We start from the raw sequence: 18,624 nt of genomic DNA, 5'->3' as shown, positions 1-18,624 counted from the left end.
CCTGGTGGCGCAGTGGTTGAGAGTACGCCTGCTAATGCAGGGGACATGGGTTCGTGCCCCGGTCCGGGAGGATCCCACATGCCGCGGAGCGGCTGGGCCCGTGAGCCATGGCCGCTGAGCCTGCACGTATGGAGCCTGTGCTCCGCAACGGGAGAGGCCACAGCAGTGAGAGGCCCGCGTACCGCAAAAAAAAAAAAGGCTCTAGTCCTGAGGTAGAACTCCCAGCCATTACCTGAGTAATATTATTTTGCTTTCTTCCCCTTTTTAATCCCTGCCCCAGTTTGTTTGTTTATTTGTTTGTCTAAGATGTCCGGCATTGAGCTTCTCTTTGATCTCCACATCCTTGTTCTGAGGGTTCTCAGCTGACTCTGGCAACCGCATGGTGGGGCAGCGTTTGCCAGAAGCCTGTTTCTGAAACTGGTTCAGCTAACAGGAGGGCCACCCTGTGCAGGCAGCACTCTCTTGTTTCTGTCTGTTGGAAGAGACTGCCTCCTTCTCATGCAAAACATGAATTGTTGGAATGCTCCTTGCAACTCCCAGAGCCACATTTTGGTTGGGCTTGATACAGTGTAAAAAGACCCTTTTCCAATGAGTGAGAGTATCTACTATTATTTTTACCAGGCTCTCTTTAGAAGTTTTGGAAACTGTTTTTTGAAGCCAGGGGTTGAACCAGGATAAGATGAGGGACAGAGGGAGGATTCTAACAACCGCTTAAGGATTTGTCACCCTGTTCAGATGCTTTCCCTCCTGTCTGCCTGCCTTCTTTGATCCCTCTCCACTGTCATACTTATCCTGTGTTCAGTAGTCTGCTGACCAGATTGGCAGGGAAAGAACCATCCCAGCTTACTCATACCTTGAGCCCCACTTGGCAAACAGGGCTCCTCAGCTTGTCTTTTTTTTTTTTTTGGCTGCTTTGGGTCTTCGTCACTGCACGTGGGCTTTCTTTTCTCAAGTCGTGGAGAGCGGGGGCTACTCTTCATTGCAGTGCGTGGGCTTCTCGTTGTGGTGACTTCTCTTGTTGCAGAGCACGGGCTCTAGGCACACGAGCTTCAGTAGTTGTGGCACGCTGGTTCAGTAGTTGTGGCTCATGGGCTCTAGAGTGCAGGCTCAGTAGTTGTGGTGCATGGGCTTGGTTGCTCTGTGGCATGTGGGATCTTCCTGGACCAGGGCTTGAACCTGTGTCCCCTGCATTGGCAGGCGGATTCTTAACCACTGTGCCACCAGGGAAGTCCCCTCAGCTTGTCTTTTGCAGCAAATTAGACCTAGATAATTAGGCCACTGTGAGACCTGCTCCCTTCTCCTCGTTACCTAGTCTACTGAGCAGAGAGCCTGACCCGCAGCTCTATCTACTCTCTTGTCTTTTTTGTGCAACCTGCAGGCAGTTCAGACCTCCAGTCTTTTTCAAGATTCTCCTTTGCTGACACAAAGCCACAAGCCCACCTTGTCATTTGGGACAAGTGACAAGTGTAGTCCCACTAGCCTCTTGATCTGCAGCTCTTTTCTGTCAACAAGACAGGATAACTTCTGGTTCCCTTTAGCTTCTGTGTCATCACAAATCATAGCAAGCTCTAACCTTGTAAAGTAGTACTTTGAGAGATGAGTTTGAAAGTTTGTTGCCAGAAAGATGGCGTATTTCCCTGTTCTTCCAGATGTGGTGCCTCCTCTTTATTAGTTAGCTTTGTGCTATGACATGACTTGAGGGCACTGATTAGAGATTGAGAAAGGGAAACCCTAAATCACCCAGGAAATCACTTGAGTGCTATTGATTTAGATGGATATGCAGTTCTGTGCTTCTTTTTCCTGCAGAACTTTCTAATCACTCTTGTTGGACACACTGAAGAACTGCAGGGTCAATACCTTTTTGACTAAGGGAACTTCATCTTTTTTTAATTGCAGGTTCCATTACAGCTTATAGAAAGTGTTGAATGCCGAGATATATTTCAGCTTCATTTGACTTGCAAAGACTGCAAAATTATCAGGTAGGTGATGAGTTTATGCTATTGTTTAGTGTGGAAAATACTTCTTAAAGGATGGATTCATGATTTGATAACAGAAGAACAGCTTTTGAGGGTCAGCCTAGTTAGGAGTATTTTCGGAGTAGTTAGTCCCTGAAATATGTTATCTTTAGCCTACTTTGCTATTGGAAAGGTGTTTTTTATTTGGAGGTGCAAACATAAAAATAGTAAAGAGCACTAGTATTGTTAACATTTTACCCTATGCTTTATCGTTTGCAGGGGGCGTGTGTGTGTGTGTGTGTGTGTGTGTGTGCGCGCGCGCGCGCGCATGCGCTAATGTGTGAAATTCTTGTTCTGAACGATTTGAAAGTAAGTTACATAATCATGGCTCTTTGCCCTGAAATACTTAAGTGTGCTTTCTTAAAAATAGGGGTATTTTCTTACATAACCCACAGTATCATTGTCACTTCACAGTTTTGCACTCATAATACTTTTTATCCAATCTACTCTCCATGTTCCAGTTTTGTCAGTTGACCTAATAATGCCCTTTATAGCATTCCCCTACCTCGTTCAGAACAGGATCCAGACAAGGTCACTTATTACATTTAGTTGCCGTGATTCTGTAGCTTTCTTTAATCTGAAATGTTTTCTACCACCTTTCTTTATCTTTTATGATATTAACGTTTTGAAGAAAAAATCTTTTATTGTAATAGAAAGTTTCTTATTTTGTGTCTGGTGTTTCCTTGTGATTAAATTGAGGTTGTGCGTTCTCAGCTGGAATACTATATGTATGAGGTTGTGTCCTTTTCAGGAGATTGTATTACAGCTGGAGGCAAACGGTGTCCACCTGTCCCTTGCTGGTGATGTTAGTTGTGATCACTCTTGTCAAGGAGTCACCCGCTTTCTGTGTAATTTCTATATTTTCTCCCTTGCAACTAATCAACAGTCTGGGAGGCACTTTAAGACACTAGAAGTGTCCTGCTTCTCATCACGTTTCTCCAGTGTTGGCTTTATCTGATCTAGTCTTTACTATAATGGTTGAAAAGTGATGCCTAAAATGCATTTTAAATTTAGTAGCTCTACCAGTTTTTAATTCCCCAAGTTTTTGCTTTATTTCTTTGACCTATTCTGGAGTGCCAGTAAACATTGTGTGTGGACATATTGATGAGCCACACTGATTGGGACAAGAGAGAGATTTAAGTGACCTCCTTGTTTTTGTTTTTTTTAAAATTTTTGTTGGAGTATAGTTGATTCCTCCTTGGTTTTAAGGTAAATATTTAAGTTGCTTTTTAGCCATTGAGATTTGGCTTGCTTTTGATAGATACTGGTTATAACTCACAGTTTTAAAAGGTTGCTTATTAATTACTCAATTTTAGATACTGCATTTAAAAAGATAAAGTATTTTTTACACTAATTATTTTAACCTCCTAGTTATATATACTGAAAATTGCACTTGATAATAGAATTGGTTTTTTCTCTACATGGTAACATCTGAAAATTTCAGTGTAATGTATCTTATTTTCGATCTAAAGTTGCTGATTTATTCTAATTGCTAAACAGATAAATTTTGAAATTATTCCCTAATTGGCTAAAAGTACTGTGAACCATTTTTGAGCTTGCTATAATAATGTCATAACAAAACAAAAAGAACTTCTTTAAACATGTTCTTTGAGAAGGACACCCATAAAGCTTTGGTGGAAGAAGTGGAATAAAACCCCATTCCTGGAAGAGAATGACTGTCATTTTACTTTAATAATTGTCAATCTCAGAAGAGATTTTATTAGTCTAAAAAAAATAGGTTTTCCACATGTCCAGCTTTCTTCTTCTTGACATTTTGCACCATTGGCTAAAATTTGTTGGACATGTTTTGTTATTATAAATGATAAACATTAGACCACCTTAGTGGGTTTTTTTTGTTTTTTTGTTTTTTGCGGTACGCAGGCCTCTCACTGTTGTGGCCTCTCCCGTTGCGGAGCACAGACTCCGGACGCACAGGCTCAGCGGCCATGGCTCACGGGCCTAGCTGCTCCGCGGCATGTGGGATCCTCCTGGACCGGGGCACGAACCCGTGTCCCCTGCATCGGCAGGCGGAATCTCAACCACTGTGTCACCAGGGAAGCCCTCTAGTGCTTTTTTGACTGTAGTTATCATTTCACTGTGAGTAGGCACTCTTGAAATGGTGGCTACCCTTAGGTTTCATTGTCAGCTGTCTTCTGATTACATTTGTACTTGTTTGGCTTTACAAAGGTGTCAGTTCTCAACCTTTGAGCAGTGTCAAGAGTGGCTGAAAAGACTGAACAATGCAGTCCGACCGCCTGCTAAAATAGAAGATCTCTTCTCATTTGCATACCATGCTTGGTGCATGGAGGTCTACGCCAGTGAAAAAGAGCAACATGGAGACCTGTGCAGGCCAGGTAGGCCTTTCTAAAACGTTCAGATGGTGATTTCATTGAAATACTGCTTGAGATATCCGTAACATGAAATGGGACTCCTTAGCATTCGTGTATTTAATCAGTGTACTTTTTATGGAGCACGTAGCATTTGCCCATCATTCTTCTAAGCTCAACGGAAGATGTTTCCTACCTTTCAGGGGGAAGGAAAGAACACTAGACTTGGCATCACAATTTACTGGGCCTGACTAAAAACACCTAGGGTATGGGTGTTAGGGAAGCCCAGTGGAAGGGAGCCACGAGCGTTATATACATATTTGCGAGGACTTCACGTTTGAAGTGGCTTTTGAGTAGGCTTTGAAGGTTGAATAAGAGTTCATTGATAACAGACTGGGGAAAAGAACTTTAGACAGAGCAAGTAGCATGAACAAAGGTACAGAAGTGTGAACTTAGGCCACAGAATAATGGATTACAAAATGGCTTTTTGCTGTCTTTGAATTTCAAGTCATAGATTACCTTTTGTCACCTCTTTCATCTCACAGATGATGAAACAGAGGTCCAGAGAGGCCAGGTGATTTTTCTCAGGGCAAATAAAGAAGTTGGGCCTATACTGGAACCCAGGCTTCCTGACTCCTCATGAAATCTTTGTCACACTCACTGTCTTTCTCCCTCAAAAATGGCGTTGACCAAGTTCATGCTGTTTCTCTGTGTGTAGTTTTCTATAAATTGTACGTTGCCGTAAATAGAACTTTGCTGGTCCAGCACCGAATCTTTAATGTGTCCAGCTTGGAAGCAACGTCTTGAATTCCTAAGCAGTGAAACGTTGTGGGCTTCCTTCCAATAAAGTTTACTCTAGAGACTTTTTCCTTTAAACCTCAATTTTCAGTCCTGAACCTTCAATATTAACAATTCTGCCCTGGGTTGTTTTAAACATTGGAGGCTAATCTAGCACTGCTTGGATCCCTTTGTTTCCTGGCTCATTCAGTGGTTAAAGCTTTTGGTTCATATATTTAATTAAATTATAGCAAACACAGACATATTTTTAAAGATGCTTTAATATGTACTTTTGTTTGACCCTCATGACCTTGTCAAACAGGCAGGATAGGCTGGTGTTTCTGTTTTGGGAGCCAAAGAAACGGAGTCTCAGAGTAAAGCCTGTTGCCAAGTCCCACTGCTAGGCAGTGACAGAGCCAGGACTTGAACCCAGTTCTCACCTATTGGGAGCTGACTGTATGGGGTGCTGTGATGAAAAACACAGGCACCTGCCCTTGTGGAGCCTCAGGGAAAGCTCCAGGAATCCAAGCTTCCCACAAGGCTGGTCAGCCAGTGGAACCCAAAGTTGTTCACAAGAGTCACCCACACCAACCTGGGAAGGTGACGAGAATGTGCCTTAGCTGTCTCTCACTTCACTCTCTTATCCATTGCATCTTTCTTTTTCCTTTTTTATGAAATGCCATTGTATTTTAATTTTTTTTGTTTATGGCTCTTTTCAAGTTTTTTTAGTTTTTAAAAAAGTAACATTTACATGCAATGAAATGCACAAATCTTACATGTGTATTTGCTAAGTTTTTAGCCATTATATCTTATTTATTAGATTTTTAATCTCTACCATCTCCTAGGATAATGAAGTTATTGAGTGTATCTTGCTGTATTATGTTATATAAGAACTTTGATTTGTTTAAGGCTCTTAACTCCAAAAGGCATTCCCCAGTTTTGGGTTGCCAGTGTTTAGTTAACAAGGCTTGAATTTCTCCTAACCTGTTTCTCTCACAACCACAGACTGAAAATTCCTCATCTTTAGATGATTCCTTATTCCCTTGATAATTTAGTTTCTTTAGGATTTGAGTCAACTGTTAGAATATTCCTAAGATGTGTCAGATCAAAACTTCACTCCTGTCTATTAATTATAGATGACTTTGTCCTGAGCTGAGATGACTTTGGTCCCCAGGTCTTTCCCTTCTTGAAGATATTTGGTATTCGTTGGCCACCAGGACATCCAGTTTCCTGTCTTTTCATGGGTTTGTGATGGATGGAGGCATTTGGGGGTTAGAATACTGATTTATGAACTAGAAAACCTGAATTCAAACCTGTACTCTACCATTTAATTTTAAAAATAATACTGGGCAAGCCATTTATCCTCTCTGTACTTTAGTTTCTTTTGTTCTTCAAAGTGAGACCTTTTTTTTCTTCCTGCCCAAGCTGATCTGGATATTCTGAAGATCAAATCTGTTAATGCTGGAGAGTTCAATTCAGTAAATGTTTGAGTGCCTCCTATGTGCCATGCTTGTGAATACATTTTGGAAATTATGATTATACAAGACGGTGCCATTGTAACTGATTGGAACTTACTCTATGAGTAAAGGTTGTATTTTCTTTTCAATATATACATTCCACACTGAAGTCAACCTGCTACAACTCACATGCAATCTTACTGTACTTCAGTGACTTGGTTTGAGTGTGTGTATATATGTATGGCTTTTTCCTTTTATATATTTTCACTGTGGAGTACAGAGGAAAACCTGCTTTTAAAAAATACTGTGGTGGCATTTTTTTTTTTTTTTTTTTTTTTTTTGTGGTACGCGGGCCTATCACTGTTGTGGCCTCTCCCGTTGCGGAGCACAGGCTCCGGGCGCGCAGGCTCAGCGGCCATGGCTCATGGGCCCAGCCGCTCCGTGGCATGTGGGATCTTCCCGGACCGGGGCACGAACCTGTGTTCCCTGCATCGGCAGCCGGACTCTCAACCACTGCGCCATCAGGGAAGCCCCTGTGGTGGCATTTTTAAAGCCAGTCAACCTAGTTCTTTCGTCTCCACCCAATGTCATTGAGTGTTGGTGGTGGCTACAGCATTACTTACCAATTACGAGCAGACCAGACAACCACATTCTTATAAGTCATCTTTATGTGAGACAGCACTTGAGATATTTCAGAGTCATGCCATTCTGTAATCTGTCCCAACACTTGAGACCACAAGCATAGACTCTGAAGGGTGGGAGTTAGTTTAGTCTTTCAGAAGTTAATAAAACCTTTTATGGATTCTTCTCTGCCTAGCCTGTTAAGAGTAGAATGTGTCAGAGAGGGGGGAAATGGGAAAATTACATCATTACCCTGTATTCATATAAATCGTAGTTTCTGACTGTTGAACCTGTCATAGTTAAGCCAGCCATACTGTGGCCACAGCTCTAAGTCTTAATCTGCTTTGGAGGAAGTCACCACATTGCTGTTGGAGTTCATTGTAAAACTCTTGACTCTGCTCTTAGCCCCTTTCAAACTCTAAATAAGAATGGCCTGGACTTCCCTGGTGGTACAGTGGTTAAGAATCTGCCTGCCAATGCAGGGGACACAGGTTCAAGCCCTGGTCTGGGAAGATCCCACATGCCGCAGAGCAACTCAACCTGTGCATCACAACTACTGAGCCTGCGCTCTAGAGCCCGCATGCCACAACTGCTGAAGCCCGTGTGCCTAGAGCCCATGCTCTGCAAATAGAGAAGCCACTGCAATGAGAAGACCGCGCACCTCAACAAAGAGTAGCTCCCGCTCGCCACAACTAGAGAAAGCCTGCACACAGCACCAAAGACCCAATGCAGCCAAAAATAAAAAATAAAAAAAAATTAACAGGAGAAAATTTAAAAAAAAAAAGAATGGACTAAAGCTTAAAGCTTCTCTCCCATATGCTCAACATCCTTCTCATTTTAGCTGCCTTCTTGGTGACTGTTCTGTACTTCAGCATTAATCTGGAGTTCTGACAGATGACTGGGCAATTCAGTTGCTATTTTAGTAGCATCAGACCCACATCTCTGACCTCTCTTCTATGATATACCCATTAAGCACATTTTGATTAACTATGAATAACATGACTCTGGGTCATATACTGTTGTGCAGCTGCCTGTTTCGTATAAAGTAAAAGCCCTTGTCAGCAGAGTCCGTTTTCTGAGTTTAAATGCAGTCCAGTAAGTGTACGTCTAGACGACTGTACTGGGACCTTTGTTCATAGAAAAGAAGGATTCTTCCCTCTGTATTTGAAAATCTGGGAGGGCTAGTTCTCACCTTCTCTGACTCTGATACTGTTCTTCCTTACAGTAAGGGCCTGGCCCTTCTATCCCAGGCCTTTAAGTTGTGTATAATTGTAGGCTTGAATACTCAGAATTACCAGGAAGCTAGGCTTTTGCGGGGAAGTTTTTTTTAGACTGCTGGTTGACACTGTGGTTATGATAGAGGGATTTACTGCTTTAAAATTTTTTCATTCCCATTAAAATAAGAATTGCTAGACTGTTTGTAGTATAAGAAATACAAAATGTTAAAAAGGGACAGATCCTCATTTGGGGATGGGGGAGGCACACAGGAAGGGTTGAAATGGAAATACAAAGCTAAACAAATAAATTGGGGTATTACAGCATATCTAATGTTGAATCAGTGGAGACACGAGAATTCTGAGAGGGGAGTTCTTAAGGGAAATCCAGCAATATATGTGCTTGGCATGCACTTTTCTGGCAGAATGAACACAAGTGAACTTCTAACACAATTTAGCAAAAGCCAGTTGAATTACTCATGTATGTAAGGTCTGCTGCTAAATTTTTTTTTCAAGCAGTGGTTTTCAAACTAGGTTGTGATCCACCAGTAGGTCATGAAATCAAAGTTTTAAGAAATGAAATATGAAATGAAAATTCAGGATAGAAAATATCAATGTATCACACACATAGTAAGGGTGGGTATTTTGTGAAACTTTTAAAAAATAAATATGTCGTATTGAGTTGTGATGCAAAACATTCTTATTGTGGGTTGTGATGGTCAGTTTCAAAGTTGAAGTTGATGAAGTCACTGCTTTAGAGGATACAAAGATAATTAAAACTCTTCTCAAGGAACTTGAAACAACAGATTTTCTGTGCTCAGTACTCAGTGTATATTTCTTTGTGTGTAGCTCAGAATTTCATGCCGGGGATGGTAATTCTAAGCCCTTTCTTGGGCAATTGTTCTATGTAGAAAACTGCCTGAGGAGGAGGGGAAGGAGGTGGAAGAGAAGGAGGTGGGAGAGGAGTGGGGGGAAGGAGGAGGAGGAGGTTCTTGTTGTTATTTTGCCAGTGATTATTTTAAAGTTATAGAAGATTCTATTTAGAGTATGTGTTTAAGATAGAGGTACTAATGTAAATGACCATTAATTAAAATACCTTTACCTTTTGCAAAGACTTAGAGCTGTATCCTAGGTTGGGGAAAATCTTGTCATTAATTAATGAACTTGGAAGTTGCCATAGTTCTTACAGCTTTTATATTGGGATTAAAAGTGAAAGATTCCCTGTGTAGAATTATTGATGGTCACCATTCCTTGCAATTTGTAGACAACACTCCAATTCAGATAGCTTTTTCCTATTTGGAAGATTATATTGCTTTTAAAACTTTTCCAAAATGGGATAGATTCAGTTGATTATTTCTTCCTGCATCTCTGAACCTCACCTTTTTATAGCTCTCCTTCAGGAAACATATAATAACTTAGTTTAAGCTCAAGAAAAGCAGTTTAAATGGGAAGTAGTTTTATAGACTTGTCCTTCATTCAAGTAATTGCTATTTCGTATTCTGAAGCTCTTCTCCCAGGGAGAGCAAAGCTTTGATCACCAGTGCTGGCTGTTTTATGCTTTTGTTACTGTAGTTTCTCCCAGCCCCCACCAGTATTTATTTTACAACCTATAATACTATATGTTAGAGGTACTGCTTAATGGTTTGTTTTGTTGTTGTTGTTTATTTGTTTTTTATAAAATTACTGCTCTAGGACTGTTTTCAAGGAAGGAAGTTATTTCAGATTTAATGACTTTTATGTTCGGTTCATTTCTGCCTTTGTTGCTCGCTGTCTTGAAGAAGCAGCCAAATTCATTAGGGCAAATGTAGGCAGGTTATACTTGTTTGGGTGGATGTTCTTACAAATGCTCAGCACTGTAGTTACTAGTGTGGTGTTTCTTGAGATTCCTCGGTACTGGCAGTTAAAAGTCCATGATCTTTTAACTGCAATTCTGTAATCTGTAAGGTTCTGAAAATCAAAAGATTTTTATTTTATTTGGTAGTTTGACTTGATCTGAACTATTTGTTGCTTTATTTATCCCATTTAGTGTGAATTATCCATGCATTTCACTGTAAGGATGTTAGTGTTTGGTTAATGCTGTTGATAGCATTAACCCAGTATTATTATACATGCACACCTTAAAATCCAGAAAATTCAGGTTCTGAAATCTGGCCCAAAGTGTTTCTCATGAGGAGTTATAGGTCTATACTACTACTCTTGATGAAATTGTTGATTTTATTTCTTATGTATACATCAGTCTCAGTGTGGAAATGGGAAAGTAGCCAGTATAGGGATAAGAACATGGGTTTTGAGATGAGACAGACCTGCCATAATAATCACCTCAGTCTCAGTTTTGTCCTCTGTAAAATGAGCCCAGTGATACTACTCTCAAATTTGATAGTAGTGATTAGATAATATTCTTTTTTTGTTTTTTAGTTTATTTTTTATTGAAGAGATAATACTAATTCTTAATTAAAATCAAAATTAATTTCCTCATTTCTTCTTATAGTCTTTTCCTGGCAGGAGATTTTTTTAACTAAATATGTTATTTATACAATACCTTTTTAAAAATAACTGAGCAGGGTAGCAATGCTTTCATTCCACCTGTTGTGGAAAATCATATTCATTTCGTCCTTTCTTCTATCTGTCTGTGGTTCCTAGGGGAGCACGTAACATCAAGGTTTAAAAACGAAGTGGAGCGGATGGGTTTTGATATGAACAACGCCTGGAGGATTTCCAACATCAATGAAAAGTACAAGTGAGTTGTATTTGATCCCTGTGGACTGTTTCATGGCCACTGCCTTTGCAAGAAACCCCAATTCTCATGTGGCAGGACATTTGAATTTAGACTTTTTCTTTGAAATGGAGTTTTATTTATTAAATCTAAATGCCTCATCTTCAGCGTACTTCTTGAGCCTTCTGTTCCCATTGCTATCACTGGAGTGGAAAGAGATCCTTACTTATAGTAGGATCCTGGAACCTTCCTTTCTATCCCCTCCTATTCTTCCTGGCACATGCATGTCTAGATAATATTGTGCTTACCTGTAGACAGGGAGTTTCTATTGTTCTCATCACTGCTTGACATCACATTAGAGATAAGATTAGTGATCTCAGAAGCAGTGATAAAACACTTACGAGTTGGTTTTTACTGTAATTTTACTCCAGATCCTATGAAATAGGCTACCGTATTATTCTCTAATTTGTTGTTCTAAAACTAATGTCACAGCTATGATCGCTTAACCATTAAATATTAATGTAACCATTATTACATATTTCCCATTACCTATTTCCCTAAAAGGTATAAGAACTTTGGTAGGGGAGGGCAGTTAACTACTGTGATTTTGGTGATCCAAATTTCTATAAAACAAAAGAAAATTGTCCAGAATTTTAAAATTAACATATCCTTCTCCTCTTAAGTTTCCCTGCAGCAATTGGAGGCCTTAATCACTCTGTTGTCCTTCCAGCTGCCTCAAATTATGATAGGTATTTTCCTGGACTGTTTGTGGGTAGCCACCGGAGCATTTCATTTTTTGTTGGAAAAACAACGGCTAATTACTATGCACGGCTCTTAACATGGACCTTGGTCAAGGAGGTGGTGTGAAGAATCAGGAGCTACAGACGTATCATACTTTGCCTGTTCTCAGTGACAGGTCAAATTAGAGAATTGAGGTGGAGCAAGGAGGTGGGTCCTCAGGGAGCCTGAGGCTGCCACAGGCTTTGCTCACATGTAACCCACCTTTCCTATACTGGAAACTACTTATCTACAAGTGAGAAGCTCATACTTGCTGAAGAGCTGACTACTAGGTAATGTAATCCTTAGAGAACAAGGAATATAGTGATCCAGAATATTGGGTGAAGTAAAACAAAACCTGAATTAAGCTAAGCTTGTTGAGAAAAAATTTTTGAGTTCAAAAGCTAGTGGTTTTCAGAAATCTCTTTTTAATATGGATTTTAAAAATTAACTTCTTTGAGTCCACTATTTCCACTTCAGAACCAGCCTTCAGGACATTGAAAAGTTCTTCGTACTACAAAGGAAGAATAAGAGCCAAATTTACTCTTAAGTTTGAAGAAGATAGAAGGAACAAGACTTATGGTTAGAGTGTTAATTTATAATCTGTGTCCTAGGTTATTTTTAGGAGTTTGTAGATAGGTATTAGGAAGTTTGTGGAGCTACTTTTGGTCACTCTCCTTTCTCCTGGTTAGGCTTTTGAATTCCTGATACTTAATCTGGAAATTGAGAATAAGGGAGAGAGATATAGTGCAGAATGATCAGATCCCTCAATTCCTAAGCAGTTTGTATTTTTCTGCCTCTTCCCCTAATGCATAGAGTAGGTAGGCCATGATGGTAGTGGAGGACGAGGAGCAGTTTGTATATTTTTGGATTTGGATTAAATGTCTTATTGCCTTCGCTATTGAGAAGGAATATTGGGTTTCCCAGAGAGAGACATGTCTTGTAAGTAAAAAACCTATCAGAAATAATGCTTTCTAGGGCACCAGCTGGACTAGTATGTGCCTACTAGTATTTTCCCTAATGAAAACAGCTTTTCTTATGCAACATGATAAATCAACTGTAATATAAAATAAAAGTTAAATTTAAAAAAGAGAAAAACAGCTTTTTTTCCCCTTGAGTGTAGTTTATTCTGAAGTATGTTTTATAGAAATTATGATTAATAGCATATTCACATTACTAACTTGGCTTAATGGAGCTACGATTATGTATGCAGATGGGGCTGACCCATAGTGCTCTATCTATATACCCATGGCTGCACCTGTTACCTATAATTAGGACACCCTGTTTGGTTCACATCAAAGAATATGTTAGTAATCCTATGAGGTCTCTGGAAACTTGAAATTGTGGGCTCTGGCCCTTCTTCTCATGTTTCCCTGAAAGACTGAGGGTCTGGTAGAGGTAACACAGACTTCCACCTCTGCAGTTGGACTGGGCATTTGTGTAGTTAGAAATGACCCACATATTGGTTACAACAGTTACAATGGAGTAACTGCCTCTCACCTCCCCTTTTTACATTGATAGTTAAGATCGCCAGATTTCCAAAAGGCAGCATCAAGTGGAACAATCCAAGATAGTATCATTTGACATATACATAAGTAAACACTTAAGGCAACCCATTCTGCTGAGCAGGCCAAGACTCAGGTAATGCTCCTCATTGCCTTTTAACTGGCTCTGGGGTAGCTTGATCGACATCCTTCTGCTGGCTCACTCATGTCTCTCCCTCTTCTCCCCTCCCTCTCTGTCATCTTCCCTTCTCCCTCTTCCTCACCTTCCCTGTTAGGCTGTGTGGTAGCTATCCACAAGAGCTCATAGTGCCTGCTTGGATCACTGACAAAGAACTAGAAAGTGTCGCAAGCTTCAGGTCCTGGAAGCGCATCCCCGCCGTTGTCTACAGGTAAGTAAGCCTGGCCAGACCCAGCCTGGTCTGGTGCTACTGCCCACTGCATGTGGTCTGCTGCTTCTGTTGCTGCTAACCTGGGGGTGGGGGTGGGGGGTGGTTCAGGGAACTTTCCAGGTTATTCTGTACTTCCTTATTGCTGAAGCTGCTCGTCCATTCATATACCAGTAATTCATCTGGAACACTACCTGATGATTCAGTTGACACTGAAAAAATTTTAATAGAAAAGTGGCTGGACTTGCTATTTTAAGATCCTTCTGACATTCTGTGGGAAGATAATGTGCTCATTGCATTTAGCTTCAGATGTTGGCCTTTGGATTGAGAGAGATGAATCCTAGAAAGTACGAATTGGGAGTGTAGATTTGAGTCATTTGTGATTGTCTTTGTGGTTGAAACTTTGACAGATGGAAGAGGTCTGCTTTGAGAGGGAGCATTTAGAGAAGAAGGCTAGGGCTTGGCTGGATAGATGCTATCAGAGATCAAAGGCGGGAGAGTCAAGGGAGGCAGGTCCTAGGAGGGGGGTGGTGGTGTGGTGACGAGCACAGGTTTTAGAATTCAGGTCTTCTCTCTGACACGCCTTGCTGTGGCACCTTGAGTAAGTCCCCTAACTGACCTCAGCCCGTTCCCAATTAGTAAAATGGGAATGATGTTCTTACTTCACAGGTATGCTGCCACATCTGAATGAAGCACTGGGCTTCCTAAGCAATGTCTGGAGTAGGTTGTATTCCTGAGGGCTGCTTTTATAATTCAGTGAATAGCTAGCTCAGTTCTCACAGAATCATGTTAAATTTTTAAGAAGTCATTCCCTCTTATTTTGGAACAGTTTCAGATGTCCTTGTAATATCACATTCTCCATTTCATTTTTCCAGTTTGCAGACATTATGGACTCTCCTTGAATTCGGGCCAAACCAGTGAGGTTTAGTTAGAAACTCATGCCAGGAGGCAGTCCATTGAAATACTGAGGTTGTAAGAAGGGGTTTATTTCATTGTGGAATTCCCACTGAGGTAACCAGCTTGTTTAGCCCATGGAAGGCAGATTCTGATGCCCACCCTGAAGAGGGAGAGATGGAAAAGTACGTATTTGCTTCTGTCCCAGTGGAACCCATTAAGTTTTCAGCCTCAGTTTTCATCACCGTTGTTTTCAGACACTCCTAGAAAAGTAGGTCACCAAATTTACTTATCACTCAAATGGTAAGGATGACACAGGAATTAGAGAGAGCAGTGAAAGCTGAAAGGATTAATGAGTCTTATCAGTGATCGGCCCAGCTCAAATAGGGAAAGCAGCCAGCTGCTGCTCTGCGGACAGCAGCTGTGTTAGATCAGCAGCCCTGGCATTTGTGAGGTTTGCTGACTTTGAGCATAAGGGGAAAGGATTCTCATTCTCAAAGTAAGGGTCTTTTGGTGAATTCTCCCTGTTGGTAGAGAGGCCTAAAAGTGTAGGCTGAAGAAAAACTTAGAGTAAACATGGGAAGCTTCTTTCCCCTTCCAAAGTTTATTCCAGAGGGCATAAGCTTCCCTAGCTCAGGTGGCAGGATGCTTCTGAATCCATCGTGTGTTTACTGAATGTAGCTGTCTGTAAATTGCAGTAATGACTCCTTAGGTTGCTAGCAGCAGTTACTTGACAGCACCATGCTGAACCAGCACCTGATTTAGTGCTTTCTCCTATGGTGATGAGAGAGTGCTTAATTGGATTTATTATTGAAGACAGAGATTGCTTTAACACAGAAAGATGGTGCGAAGGGCACCCATCTGTAGTGTAATTCACAGCTCTCCCCCTTTGTGCATTGAGTGATTGTTAGAAACTTCTAGTTATTTAGGGAGTTGATTAATACTAACTTAAGGATAGTTTAAACATTTGTATCTTTCTATATAAAACTGAAGCATTTAGTGTTTAGTAGGGGACTCATACATTGGACATCTTAATTTTTATTTTTCCTTGTTCTATTTGTAAAATGATGGAAATGCTCTTTAGTGATTTTTAGCTGTAGTGTTTTTGTTCTTTCATGCAATCTAAAGCATTTAGAAGACTGCAGAAAACTTCACTGCTTATTGCAGCAGTTCAGTTGCAGTCTAGCTATTATAATACTATGGCCCTTAGGGAATTTCCTGGCGGTCCAGTGGTTAGGTAGGACTCCTGCTTCCACTGCAGGGGACACAGGTTCGATCCCTGGTGGGGGAAGTAAGATCCTGCATGCTGCGTGGTGCGGCCAAAAAAATAATAATGTGGCCCTTAAAACCCAAGACCCAGGCTGACGAGTGCCATCTACTGTTCGTCTCGAGCATTGCTGGGAAAGATTTCAGAAGAAAAGGATGTGCAGGAAAGGCCCTGCCAGCCTATCCTGTAAAGGGTTTGCTGTCAATCAGCTCATTGGTTACTCAGCACCTATTATAATATGCTAGGAGGCATTTTAAGAATCAGTGAGGTTTTATTTATAGTTTGGCTCCATTCAGCAGGTGACCCAATTGAATGTGTTGGCAATACACAAGTACTTTCCATTATTTGTCTCCTAATGAGGGAGGATTTAAAAACTACAAGCAAACTGATGGTTCCAGTGGAATTTGATTATTGCCAAATTTAATTTATTGCTTATGAGTTTTAGGATTGAAAACAAAAATCTTTCTCACATTCCTTGAACAAGATAAATAGATTCAATAGTCTGTTTTTAAAAAATCCATCTGTGCCCTACATGTGTTATATGTGTGTATGAATATGTGTTTAGAAACAACTTTAATGGGAGTAAAAGACATTGACATTTCTCTCTAGGATATAGAATTGGGAGACATTAAAATTTTTTGCTTACTAGCTTTTCTACTCATTTATTTTTAAAGTGAACTGATTACCTCTGTAACTTCTAAAAACAGCTTTATTGAGATGTCACAATTCATTCTTTTAATGTGTATAGCTCAGTGATTTTTCTTTTAGTATATTTGCAACTATCACTACAATTATTTTAGTACATTCTCACCACCCCAAAAAGAAACCCCAGACCCATTAGTAGTCACTCCCCATTCCCTCCCCAAGCTCCTTAGTTCTGGGTTATCAGTAAATCTACATTCTGTCTCTATAGATTTACCTATTCTGGACACTATATAAATGGAATCATAGTATGTGGTCTTTCATAACTGACTTCTTTCACTTAAGAGCAATAACATACTCAAGGTTCATCCGTGTTGTAACATGTATTAGAACTTGATTCCTTTTCATCGCCAAATAATATTACCTTTATAACTTTTTAGTTGCTAAAATTGCCTAACTGAAATTCCTAATGAAGAAAAGCTTGGGTTTTTAGAGCATCTTAAGGTAGACTATGAGTATGATTTCTGGTCTTCTTTTTTTTGTTTGTTTGCGGTACGCGGGCCTCTCACTGTTGTGGCCTCTCCTATCGCGGAGCACAGGCTCCGGACGTGCAGGTTCAGCGGCCATGGCTCACGGGCCTAGCTGCTCCGTGGCATGTGGGATCTTCCCGGACTGGGGCACGAACCCATGTCCCCTGCATTGGCAGGCGGACTCTCAAAACCACTGCGCCACCAGTGAAGCCCTGGTCTTATTTCTTGATAAAGGATCTTATCAGAGTATGGCTTATTGATGTTTATTCTATTCATTTCCTTCTAATAGTTTACAGAGGGTGGCTGGCTCATTGAGCTATCTGCCTATAGTAAGAGCAGTTGTGATTCATGAAATGTCAGGAGGTTTTGTAAAGCAGTCCACTATGGGCCAGGTAAGTATATCAGTCCCACGTGTGGGATCTTGTTTTGAAAAGCCAGCCCTAAGTGTACAGCCCTAAGTGTACAAGCCAGCCCTAAGTGTACAGTTGCTACAGTGGGCCCTCAGAAGTCAGTGAGGAAACAAATGTTTGTCAGCATCTATTATGCTAGGATATTCAGGTGTAGTATTAAAAAGGAGAGATTAATCCTTCATTATTAAGTGTGGTATTTGTAGTTTTTAAACTGATTTTCAAAAAATAAATATTCAAGTATTTTCTTTATGAATATTTTTCTCTGATAATACACTTTTATCATTTTGTTGGTTATTCTACAGAGGTCTCTAAAATGGTTTGATAATCAAGAAAGATGCAGATAGGTTTTGTTATTTTTTATTTTTAATTATTATTATTAATATTATTATTTTAAATATGTATTTATTTGGCTGTGCCAGGTCTTGTTTGCGGCATGCAGGCTCTTTTAGTTGCGGCATGTGGGATCTAGTTCCCTGACCAGGGATCAATCCCGGGCCCCCTGCATTGGGAGCACGGAGTCTTAACTGCTGGACCACCAGGGAAGTCCCTAATTATTACTTATTTATTTTTTGTCTGCACTGCACGGTATGTGGGATCTTAGTTCCCTGACCAGGGATCAAATCCGTGTCCCCTGTAGTGGAAGTGTGGAGTCTCAACCACTGGACCGCCAAGGAAGTCCCAGGGTTTTGTTATTCTTGTTCCTGTATAAGACTTCTGCCCTGAGAGGACTTGAAGCTAACCCATCACTTACTTGCAGTCAAGCTGTTCATTAAGGCATTTAAAATCTACTATCTCACTTTTTGTATGAGCACAGAGCATCTGAATGGGGCCACTGGGATGGGTACAGTTGTTGTCTTGTTCCCCGCACAGGCACCAGAGCAATGGAGCTGTCATTGCCCGCTGTGGACAGCCGGAGGTCAGCTGGTGGGGCTGGCGAAATGCTGATGATGAGCACCTGGTGCAGTCAGTAGCCAAAGCTTGTGCCTCCGACTCCCGATCCAGTGGCAGCAAGCTGTCAACTAGGAACAGTCCCCGAGACTTCCCCAATGCAGGAGACCTTTCTGATGTGGAGTTTGGTAAGGTGCTCCC

General features: G+C 40.8%; 1 protein-coding gene across 13 annotated transcripts in view; it reads left to right on the top strand.

Annotated features, from left to right (window-relative positions):
* Positions 1–18,624, top strand: part of MTMR3 (myotubularin related protein 3) — a 176,370-nt gene that overhangs the window by 98,965 nt on the left and 58,781 nt on the right. For all 13 annotated transcript variants that reach the window (XR_007471607.1, XR_007471608.1, XM_033412763.2 and 10 more), the window contains 5 exons: positions 1,897–1,979; positions 4,203–4,369; positions 11,052–11,148; positions 13,682–13,795; positions 18,406–18,611. Coding sequence is in view for 11 of the 13 variants with exons in the window: in XM_033412763.2 (XP_033268654.2) it covers positions 1,897–1,979; positions 4,203–4,369; positions 11,052–11,148; positions 13,682–13,795; positions 18,406–18,611 (667 nt within the window). In the remaining 2 variants the exon portion in view is untranslated. The remainder of the gene's footprint in view (positions 1–1,896; positions 1,980–4,202; positions 4,370–11,051; positions 11,149–13,681; positions 13,796–18,405; positions 18,612–18,624) is intronic.

The sequence above is a fragment of the Orcinus orca genome, chromosome 15 (genome assembly GCF_937001465.1).
Source record: "Orcinus orca chromosome 15, mOrcOrc1.1, whole genome shotgun sequence".
Lineage (NCBI taxonomy): Eukaryota > Metazoa > Chordata > Mammalia > Artiodactyla > Delphinidae > Orcinus > Orcinus orca.
This window is presented reverse-complemented; position numbering and strand designations above follow the sequence as displayed.